General features: G+C 39.3%; 1 protein-coding gene across 1 annotated transcript; it reads right to left on the minus strand.

Annotated features, from left to right (window-relative positions):
- Positions 1 to 5143: 5143 nt before the first annotated feature.
- LOC102235734 (DELTA-actitoxin-Aas1a-like) lies at positions 5144 to 9132 on the minus strand. Its single transcript, XM_005803177.2, has 3 exons — positions 9026 to 9132; positions 7825 to 7910; positions 5144 to 6157 (listed from the first exon to the last, which is right to left on the minus strand). The coding sequence occupies exons 2-3, from the start codon at positions 7899 to 7901 to the stop codon at positions 5740 to 5742; spliced, it is 495 nt and encodes a 164-aa protein (XP_005803234.1). The 5' UTR covers positions 7902 to 7910; positions 9026 to 9132; the 3' UTR covers positions 5144 to 5739.
- Between the last annotated feature and the right edge of the window lie 2810 nt (positions 9133 to 11942).

An 11942-nucleotide genomic window follows, 5' to 3' on the forward strand; every position in this document is an offset into this window, starting at 1 on the left:
TGTTTTTTTGAGCTACTTGCTTATAATAAGCTATTACTTATTTATATATTTATTATTTATATTCTATTTTTTATCTATTTATTTTGTTATTTTTATATGAAAATAAATTATGAAACATCTTATTTGTTGAATGGTTTTGTGTTGTTTTTTTTTGGAGGGGGGGTTAAAAACAAAACCCAAAAAGCTGAGATAAGCAGAAAAGATATGAAAATTAGTGTAGTAAATTATTGAGTTTATTGAGCTGAAATCATGTCAAATATGGGACTGAAGTGAAACAGCCACATATTCGAATTTGTTTTCTTTTGACTGAAAACGTATCATTACCAGGTTCTCAAATTTATTCATTTTTTCCTCCAGAGAACAAAAAAATCATGGACAAAACTAAACAGACCTCAAGAAAACCTGAAATTTAAAAGGAATATTCTAAATTTTAATCATGATTTTTAATCATATATTGGTTGCGTCCTCAAACTGCCACCTACATCTCGCATTCTTATAATAGGGTGAGAATGTTATACAATGTGAGAGTGTAACAGAGAAATAACACAGCAAGAAAACAGTGATAAAGTGTAACAGGTGTGAGAAATGAGAATATTACAGAGTGCTACAGTGTAAAAAACGGAACAAAGTGAAACTGAGTCTGAGTTTTCAGATGTAACATATTGACACTGTAAGCGTGCAAACTGCAACAAGTGTGAGACTGTTAGAGGCGTAACACAGTGAGATAGTGTGGCAGGTGTAGTAGTGAGAAATAGTGCAAGAGATTAAAACTGTGTAACAGGAGGAGCAGTGATATTGGTGTAAACGTGTAAGAGTGAGACGTACTGGTGTAAAACACCGAAACAATGAAAGAGTGATACAGGGTAAAAAGAGGAACAAAGTGAAAGAGTCGTACAGGTGCAGTGCAGTCGATTGAAACGATGTGAAAGAGTGAGACAGTCTAAAAGAGTGAGACATAGTGAGAGTGTGACAGAGTGTGGCAGAGTGTGACAGAGTGTGACAGAGTGTGACAGAGTGTGACAGAGTGTGGCAGAGTGTGACAGAGTGTGACAGAGTGTGGCAGAGTGTGACAGAGTGTGGCAGAGTGTGACAGAGTGTGACAGAGTGTGGCAGAGTGTGGCAGAGTGTGACGGCCCCACAGCTGTAAAACTGTCCCTCATTTTCATCAGTTTTGAGTTTTCAGGAATGTTTTCTCTTGGCTGCTGGATCAGTTGGAGATTCTTTGGTGTTTTAAAGATCCAAAGGAACTAAAAGTCTTTTTCTCCAGTTTAGAAATCTTCAATTTCCAAATTTTACAGACGACTGATTATTGAACAGAAAATATCAGGGTTGACGTGGCGACACTGGATCAAACTCAGATCAAGGTCATTCAATGTTACTTTTTCAACTGGGAAGACTGGAAGCATATAATACTGGATAACTGGGTGGCATTATTCACATGGAGCCTCATAGCCTATTTACATAAGAACCTAATTATTTTACAAGTACATCGGGGACAGGAAACATTATTCTTCCTATAACTGGTAGCCAAGCTGCAGATGCAGAGGCTCCACCCTTATTACTTTTAAAGCAGCGCGTAACCTTCCACTTCACAAAGTAGTACCAACCAAAATACAGAAGTGGCAATCGACACAGATGATGATGGTTATGCTAGCTAACTGGATAAACTGGACCAAAGGAAGCAGCTGGTCTCAATAGTCACAGAGCTCCACCTTCAGACATGCTGGCCCTGAAGGTCACATAGGCCGCATTGTAGGCCAGACTGGGCCCACTAGCTTTTCCTCAGACAAAACCGTGCTGCACGCCGTTCAACATCTCCGTGTAGAGCTCCTTGTTGCACGGCTTGTCCTTGCTGAACTCTCCCACGGAGTACCGGTTGGAGTAGAGGTTGCAGTCGTTGGGGACAGAGAACATGACGGCCAGCCGGCTGCGGTTCTCCCTGGTTGAGGTCTGAAGGATGTCGTAGGTGAAGACGGCCACCGAGCCTCAGACCGACCAAGGTATCTTCTTAAAGAGCGCGGTGCTGGATTCAGACGGACGGAGATTTGGAGGCAGAGGAGAATCACAGTTCCCGCTGAAAAGATAGACCCTGACCAGAGACACAAAGAGATTTAAAAAAGCTGGTGATGACTCTGATCTTCAGTCTACTTCAACCTTTAGTCTGAATCTGCCTTCAGACCACTTTAACACTCAGCTTGTTTCTAGTCTAGTTCTACCTTCGGCCTACATCAACCTTCAGTCTGGTTCTACTTATGTCTTTTAGATCTGTAGCCCAAACTTGAGTCGAAATAAGACAGACCAAAATTATGTGCTTGATGGTGATGTAGTTTCTGGTTTCTGTAGCATGTTTTTCATTAGCCGAAAATACATCAAGAACAAAGAAAACTAAATGAGAAGGCATAAGTGTTGATTCATTAATGATCTCACAGTATAACTAGAGGAGGAGGTAGTTTATCCCGTTGAAGACAGAAAGAAGTGTGTAACAGTCAACTAGACTGCAACAAGCAGAGTGCACTGCACAGCTGATGTGTATGCTGAGTGCAGACACACTGCAGACAGCATCCGTCTGCTGGAGAACATCTTGGTGCTCTCCTTCTGGGAAGTAGTCTGTGCCCCACTGTGAAGCTGATGGACAGACTTGAGGTCACCCAAGCTACCATCTTCATTCCACTTTGTTGTTGTTTTAAACTCTGACATAATTTACAGTCATGTACAGTAAGGTCACGGATTATTATGGTCATCAAAATCTGTGACCATTGAGATCCTGGCTATTTGAGGGTTTAGGTAAATATGAGTCTGAATGGAAACAGTCACATGTTTGATTTTTATTTCTTCTGATTGGGTTTTTCTTCTGGAAATGATCACATTTTTCCCCTCCTCCCCCTCTGAATATGAAAGCAAAGTGAGAATATCATAACATGAGACAGTTTAACAGAGGAAGATAGAAATTAGTGATCTGACTGTCGTGATGGACTTCGATTTAAACTTCAAACACATAAAGACAGTTATAAAGTCAGCCTTCTATCACCTGAACAGCATTTTGACTCTAGCAGCATAAATGGTATGCTGCCACTTTAGCACAGCTAATTTCATCCTTCGTTACCTGTCTGGTGTATACCGTGTACATCATGACGTCTGCCTCTTTCCGGTGGTGCTAACGGTATCCGGTTTAGCCTCTGTGTTTCCTGAGTATAAGGACCAATCCACCTTTGGCCCCATTTATCCATACATGGCTACATACAGCTAATAAACTGCTTCCTGATGAGCCTTTCTCAGCTGGGATTTTGCTCGCTGCTGTTGTGCCTGAAGGAAAAATAAAAAAATCAACTTGGGTCTTGCCCTACTGACAGGGGCTTTGACAGTACCACTTAAATGAACTGAGTGCACCACTAGAAGTGTGTGTTTGCAAAATATTGTGACACTGCTGCTTAAAGATGCAGTAGGTACCTTTTATAAGGAATATATCTTTTACATATTTGTTAAAACTGTCACCATCTCATGACTGTATGTTATAGATAATCTGTGAAAAGATCGATCTCCTCCACCTCTTCCCTGAGCTGCTGTTGCTGCCTGAAGAAATACACCACTCCTGATCAAAAACAACCAATCAGAGCCTGGGGGAGGGACTTAACGCTGTCACTCAACCTCATTCATTCGCTGCTAAATGAGAAATTACTTACCATTACAGGAAAACCATTTATCCTCCGTCATTGGTGGCTATGCTAACTAGCTTGAGCATTTCAACAGGATCTGCTAATGGGGAAAAGCTATCGGTAGCAGAAATAAAATGGGGGGAGAATGACTGGCACTACACATGATTGTGATTGACAGTGGTTAAGACCCGCCTCTGAGCTCTGGTTGGTTGTTTCTAGTTAGCACTGGGAGCACTGGCAGAAGGCAGAGGAGCTCAATGTTTTCACAAATCATCTGTCTCATCCCATACTGTGACGACAGATTCAACAGATATATAAAAGATTTTCTATAAAAGTTACATACTGCAGCTTTAAGACTGTTTTTGTTTGTTCTGTTTCAGGAACTGAGGCTCCATGTGGTGGGTGAACCTACTGAACCTGGAGTATCATCCCAGGTGGTGGTTTGGTTTCCTTCACTCATTGCAAACAAACATAAGATCCTCCATTGTAGCTTTCATGTTAAGGAAAACCCACCCCAGAATGCCACAGCAAACTTAAAGGACTAATGTCTCAGCAAGATCTGGGGAAACTCATACATACGTTGATCTGTAGTTGCATTAATTACTGCAACACTTTCTTCACAGATCTGTCTAAAAAATCAATCTGCCATCTGCAGCTTATCCAGAACGCTGCTGCTGGCGTTCTGACTAAAACCAGGAAGATAGAGCACATTACCCGGTTCTAAAGTCCTTCTACTGAGAGAATAGCTTTTAAAATACTGTTGGTAGTTTATAAATCTGTTAGGTAAATTGTATATATTATTATCAAATATTTATTGTTTCATGTACCTTTATTTGTTTTGTTTCATCTTAGCATAAAGAATGTTTCTGTGTTGTTGGATTACTTTGATTCCTTTCTCTGAAGGCCTCTGAGGAAGAGCAGAGAGGAACAGGGCAACAGGTTATCGCTCAGCAGGAACCTCGGCATCCTTGACCTGCTAGGTGGCTATAAAACCGTCGCTGTGAAGGCGTACAACTTGCTCTGTTCTACCCTGAGTCTGGAACCGAGTAATCTAGTGCAAGATACCATGTGTCTTAGTTAGTGATTGTCATTAGCATTGCAACTAAGTGATGAAGTGTTTTGCCCCCATCCTTAGAGTTACAGTGCTCTCTGTGATAGGGACTCCGAAAGTAATAAAAAGAGAGGAGCGGACAAATGTGTTTTCAGAGCGGTTAGAGATTGTGACTGGAAACACATCTCTATCCGTTCTCCTCGAGAGGTGAAAAGAAACTCTCTTGTCTTTCCTGTGTTTGTTATATTTGTCTTTAATAGGTGTGAAACCTAAGAAAATCACCGAACAGCTAAAAGACCTGCTGTTGTTGTATCAGCCTTCCAGACCTCTCAGGTCTTCTGGCTGCCGATAGCTGCAGTGAGGGATCAGATCTCCTCATGATGTCTGTGTTCACACTCAGGTTGGACAGAAGCACAGAGTACAGACTCAGTTACACCAGTCACATTTCATCCAACTCATTTTTATTAGTCAGTTGTGATTAAATTCTATCCACATTTTAGCTGATGTTCAAATCAGCAGGAATCTATTCCAAGTCTCTCTTTTAGTAGTTTTGAGTTTTTAGGAATGTTTTCACTTGGCTGCTGGATCAGCTGGAGATTCTGTGGTGTTTTAAAGATTCAGAGGAACATTCAGAGTTTTCCTATCCAATTTAGAAATGCTGAACGTCCAGGTTTTGTAGACGACTCATCATTGATCAGAAAATATCAGGGTTGATGTGGCGATACTGGGTCAAACTCTGATTAAGTTCATAGCATGCTATGAACATGCTATGATTAAGCATGCTATGATTAGAATGCTTAGTCATGCTTAGCTTAATCATGACTATCCACTCTTCCCTTTTCAACTGGGAAGAGTGGACGGATATCTTGCAGGGTAACTGGTTTACTTTGTTTAAGCTGGGAACCCAGCATACCTGGTATAGATGCAGCTAATGATGATTATGTTGAGAAAGAAGAAGAAGAAGAAGCAGCAGCAGCAGTAGTGTTGCACATGCAGGGTAAACTGGATGAACTGGACAGAAGGAAGCAGCCGGTCTCAGTAGTCACAGAGATCCACCTTCAGGGTGGACTGGTAGCTGTCGGACATGCTGGCCCTGACGGTCACATGACCCACTCTGTGGATCAGACTGGGCCCTTTGGCTTCCCCTCGGACAAAACCTTGCGGCGAAGCGTAGTACATCTCCTTGTAGAGCACCTCATCGCAGAGTTTGTCCTTGCTGAAGGCTCCCACGGCATACCAGTTGGAGTAGAGGTTGAAGTCGTAGGGGACGGAGGACATGATGGCCAGCCGGCCGTGTTTCTGCTTGGTCGACTCCTGGAAGATGTCGTAGGTGAAGACGGCCACCGAGCCGCAGGCCGTGTGGGGCGTCTTGACGAAGAGCGCGGTGCCGGTTTCAGACGGACGGAGAGTTGGAGGCAGAGGACAGTCACAGTTCCCGCTGAAGAAATAAACGCTGAACAGAGACAGAAAGAGATTCGATAAAAACTGATTCTGACAGTTTCATTCTACCTCCTACATCAACTTTGAGTTTACAAGTTTATTTCAGCTACAACTTTACAACTGCAGTAACCAGTTATGAAACAAGCAGTTAACGTCACATATTGTCAAATGCCGTCATCAAGCAAGTACACATCAAATACATGGATCATTGCTCCAGTTATTACAAATCCACCAGTTGTTATTATGAACAACTGGGTTTTTAGTAGCGATTAATCGGTGCTGATTTCCTTCATTTTGGGAGATCAGTGATCGTCTGATTTTTGCATGTGAAGCTGATCTTATCTACCTCAGCAAAGGTCCTCTGCTCTCCTGTGAGAGAGATTTGACTGACAGACCGACCCACCAGGTCATGTCTCCATGTTAATAATAACACCAGGTCATGTCTCCATGTTAACAATAGCTAACCTGTGTCAATTCAGCAACTTTCTTGCTATAGTGAGCAACATTTCAGACAAAAAAAATGGTGTCATCCAAAATCGGCAGGTTACGTTTTTTTTAAAAGATCAGTAATCAGCGATCAGCCAAAAAATTGAAATTGAATCACCTCTAGTTTTTAGCATTGATTAAAACAAAACACTGGATTTTTTTTCTCCATGTTTGATTGTTTGGACCAGAGATGTCTGGAAGATTGACACAATATTTTGGTACTAAGCCATTCAGCTATAACTAATAGAAGTATTTTTGTATATGTTTTTAAAAGTCAGAAAAACTTATTATAGAAATATGACTCTGTGTCCTTCTTTTTCTCTCTTTTATCTGTTAATATGCTAACATAGCCATAACATCTAAGACTGGCGACAGTCACGTGTAAACAAAACTGATTAAGGCAGACCAACACTCTGCTTTTATCTTCTCTGCAGAAGATAAGTTGATTTTGTTTTATTTCAAGTGTATTAAGATACACTTAAAATAAATATGTTTGAAACTAGACAAACATACTTGGTAAGATTTTTGTGTTTTTGCAGTGCATCCCTAAGGTTTGCTCTGTGGAATCTGCATCTCTTCTGTTTGTGTGATTTGAAACATTTGATCGTTGTTTTATTCCGAACCAAATCTAATCAGAACCAGAACCAAACGAGGAGAAGCAGCATTCAGCATCTATGCACCACAAATTTGGAACAAACTTCCAGAAAACTGTAAAACAGCAGAAACCCTGACTTCCTTTAAATCTCGACTAAAAACCCACCTGGTTAGAATTGTATTTGAAACGTAATCAATTACAAATTTATTGATGGAACTTGACTTAATGTCGTGTTTTGATTGTTGATTCTATGTTGCATTGTGTTTCTGTGGTTGATATGATGTAAAGCACTTCGAAATGCCTTGCTGCTGAAATGTGCTATACAAATAAAATTTGATTTGATTTTTTTATTTTATCTCTCAAGGTAAAAGTTTAACAGTCGAGTCCTGAAACTGGTAAAACCACCTGGTTGTTGCACAGAAGGGAAAAATAAATTTAGTTCTGATGTGATATCAACTCCAGGTCCATTAGAGTTCTGATTTCGCTCTCAGGTTTTGGTACCAAACACCAACTGATGAGGCCAGTCCAGGTTATGGGTTCTGGTTCTGTATGTGTGTGTGTGTGGGCGTGTGCGTGTGTTTTAAAAAAAAAAAACTCACAGCGGATCGCACAGCGTGAAGCTGGACGTCTTGTTCTGAATCTCCACTCTGCACTGGCGGTGAGTCGGGATGGACATTTCTAGAACCTGTTCAGGGAAACAAACATGGAAATACTGAAGTTAAAGGAAATGACTTGTACATCCAAAGTAAATGCTAAAAACTAACCAATATGTGAGTCTATATTTTCACTTAAAGAAATTAAAACTGATTAAAAAATAATTAGTTAATCAGTTACAGTTACTGGCACAAAGGATTGTGGGATTATTACAACATATGGAAACAAATGAAGCTCAATTTAAGTCTTGAAACCCTAAAATAACTTGATAAATTTAGTTGAGATGGGGCGTGCCGTGGTGGCGTAGTGGTTAGCGCGACTCGTATTTGGAGGCCTTGAGTCCTCGACGCGGCCGTCGCGGGTTCGACTCCCGGACCCGACGACATTTGCCGCATGTCTTCCCCCCTCTCCTTCCCCGTTTCCTGTCAGCCTGCTGTCATTTAAGGGACACTAGAGCCCCTGGAGGGGTTAAAAAAATAAATTTAGTTGAGATGTACATAAAGTGAATGACTTCTACTAGCTTAAAATGGCCTTTACTTCAAATCACCTCTGGTCTGTTGGTGCTTGGGAATTCTGGGTAATATTTGGTGTTTTGAAACACCAAATGAAAAACAGTAAAGATAACAAGATTGTTTTTGTTGTGTGGATGAACTCGAAAAGACAGGCTACTCGTACTTAAAAAAATTCTTTTCTGAAAAAAATAATAAATATTTAATACCACATATATTTTTGAGAAGATACCAACTTGAATTTTTATTGTTCATTTTACAGATTCAGTTTTGTTAAATTTACTTCTGCATAGAATCTTTTTTTTTCAGTTCAGAAACGTTGCAATCTTTCAGAGTCTGGCAACAACATCCTGTTTCCATCAGCCATCAAGACACATTTCACAATCTTTCACAGCTAAACGATCAGCAGAACCGATTTTACGTCCTGAGAAAATCCCAGAGTTTGCAGCTCAGAAAATGAGTTATGCAACAGAGATGGTGTTCCAGCGTCCAGAGACCACAGACGTTTTAGATCCGAGGTTCTGGGTCTATTCTTGAAGAACTCTGCAGATAACTGAACTTCTTGGCTGAATTCTGGCTCAGACCTTGGAATCACCGACCAGAACCAAGGAGAATCATTCAAACAGAAGTTACTCACTTGTTTGGAGCTCCTGAGGAACAACAGTTGTATGCAGGACTCTGTCTGAGCGCTGGGCCTGGATTCTGGTCGGGTATGGGGTATGAGGCGCGGTTTCCTCAGGAAATCTGAGTCTTAAAGAGACACTGAGACAAAATCAACTGAGGCAAACAGGCCAGACTTTAACCCCTAAACTGCCACCCCAAAGACACATGCATGGAGGAGGAAGTTATCCTTACTGTATGTTATTAGGCTGTTTTGAACTAATGCATGTTTGCATCAAAATGAAGTGCATGTGTGTGTGCATGTGTGTGTGCATGCGGAGGGGGGGGGGGGGGGGGGTCCAACATACAGTGTCATTCTGACCTAAATTCCGGATTTGGAAAGATGTGATGTTAGGTGTGATGATCTGTTTTTGTTATTTGACACTTTTTCATTCCCCAACACATTCTGAACTGTTCATCAACATCTGAACATTTGGAACTGTTCATTAACAGAATGTTCAATTGTCTGAACATTGTGAACTATTTACTAACATAAATAAATACTTCATAAATAAATAGAATGTTCATTAACATGAACTTTCTGAACTTTTTATTAACATATTAACATTCTGAACTGTTCCTAAATTCCTGAACATTCTGAACTGTTCGTCCAGAGCTGGATTTCCTGTTCATTCAAATTTGAACATAGAGAACTGTTTATGAACATCTGAACTTTCTGAACTGTTCCTCAACATCCGGATTTTCTGAATTGTTCATCAACATCTGAACTTTATGAACTGTTCGTGAATGTTTGCACGTTCTGAGCTGTTTGTGAATGTTCTGGACTGTTAATGAACATCTGAACATTTGAACATTCCTCCTGTTCCTTGGTTCTGTTCTGATGTTGATAATTTCTGTGTTGGTGTTTTCAGAGTTGCTTACTTCGGTCAGAACCGTCCTGCGTGTCAGTGGACCTGGGTCACCATGGAAACACCCACAGGGCTGTGGCTTTGGAGATCCCCTGACTCAGTGCTCCACCTTTCACAGTCCGACCTTTACTTTTAAACCGTGATGCTCCTGGTAGAACAAAGAATTGGTTGCCTGACTGGTTTCAAGCTTTTGGTTTTCATGTCACTTTCTAGGTTTGGTTCCTTTCGTTTTCTAGTTCGTGAGAAAGTCATATTTTTCCACAGATTTAATGAAGCCACAGAAACCTGAAGAGAACCATGAAACCAACATGTCTGAATCTGGGATTTGATGGATTAACATTTTTTTATGGATTTAATTTGGTTATGAACCTGAGAGAGAGAAGACAGACGTAAAGCAAAGTTTTACTGCGAGAAAAGCAGAAGAACTTGATTCTTCTCACTGATTCCTGTGGTTTGAGTCTCTTAAAACTCCAGAACCGAGCCAGAATCCATGATGACATGAAAACCAGCTCCCTCTGATCGCTCTGACTCACTTTGCTCAATTAAAGGAAGTGAAATCGTCACGTTGAAAGGCTGCAGCAGCTGCAGGAAGGAAACCTACATAGGAAACCTGAACAAGCAAAAAAAAAAAAGCAAATGAAGGGTGAAACTCCCTTGCGAGTAATGAAATGAAAAGCATTGCATTACGCAACGCTCTAGAATTTATATAGAATTCAGCGGAACAGATTGAGTCACCTCTCAGGAACAAATCTGAGAGTTTTGTGGTGAAAACTAGAAAATCAAAAACAAAAACCACTCAGAGTGAAACAGCTGCTGGCATGAAGGGACTGAACATTTCTCCTCATTAAATATGTCATGTTGTCCAATCAAACGTCACACTTTTACCGCCTAACAGCATTAGCTTCTCTTTGGGGAATCCCAATACAAAAGACAATTCGTCAAAATATGTAAAGAAATATCAACTTTTAGAATGTTTTTTCTTACTTTTATTCATTATTCAACCATTTTTACATTAGTTAGCATAAATGTTGCCTCATGCCTTCTGGTTTTAGTTGACCAGGGCTTTTTCCAACAGGATTTCTTGAGTTTTGACAGAAACTTTTCCATTTTTCAGTGCTAGCTGCAGGAGCGAAGCAGCTTCATAAATCTGACTGGCAGCCAATCAGAAACATAAGCATGTAAAATCAGTTTAACAAATTATGTTCAATGTATTATAATTGAAATACCTTAGGATCAGACTAAAAAAATTGTTTTAAAATTATGAATACATTAGAATGAAGTTATAATATTAGCAAAATAAAGACGAAAATACCATAAGAAAGTCAAAAAAATTACGAGAAATAAAATCGTTTTTACTAAAGTGTAACTTCACAATATGCTCAATATTCCTCATTTTAATTTGTATACGATTATAAAATTATTACTTCATTGTACAAATATTATGACATCATTTTGTCAATATAAGTAAATTTTTCTTAATTTTTGACTTTATTCTTATATTGTTAAGATTTTATTCTCATATTTGTAAGACTTTTTGTCATATGACTTTTTTTTATTAAAAAAGTTTTTTATTATGTTATTTTTATGTTATTAACTATTTTGGTAATAATGACTTTATTCTTGTATTATTATGACTTACTCTCGTATGACTCCATCCTCATAATATTATGGATTTATTTTTATATATAACTTTTTTCTTGCGATATGTAATATTTAAAGACTTTTTATGGTAATATTATGACTTTATTTTCATAATTAAAATTTCTTTCTAAACTTGGCCCTAATACTCCATTGTAAAAAAAAAAAAAAGCAGATTAAATTTTATGATAAAAAATTTAAAAATCAATGATTAAGAAATTTATATTTTATTTTATTTTAGTGATTTTTAAAAATATATCCTGAACTGGAACCATAATTTCTCATGGTTTTGAAAAATCATTTTTTTCCTTTGATGGTAATTGTCTTGCAGTCAGAAAAGAGAGGAAACAGCGCCCTCTGATGGTCAGAACACAAAACAGACAGAAC

Source organism: Xiphophorus maculatus, chromosome 16, assembly GCF_002775205.1.
Source record: "Xiphophorus maculatus strain JP 163 A chromosome 16, X_maculatus-5.0-male, whole genome shotgun sequence".
NCBI lineage: Eukaryota > Metazoa > Chordata > Actinopteri > Cyprinodontiformes > Poeciliidae > Xiphophorus > Xiphophorus maculatus.

Excerpts from the sequence above, each read along its gene's own strand:
- LOC102235734 (XM_005803177.2), bottom strand. The coding sequence starts at position 7,901 with ATGTCCATCCCGACTCACCGCCAGTGCAGAGTGGAGATTCAGAACAAG. Across the intron at positions 6,158-7,824 it reads TTCACGCTGTGCGATCCGCT|CGTTTATTTCTTCAGCGGGA; the intron begins GTGAGTTTTTTT and ends GTCTCTGTTCAG.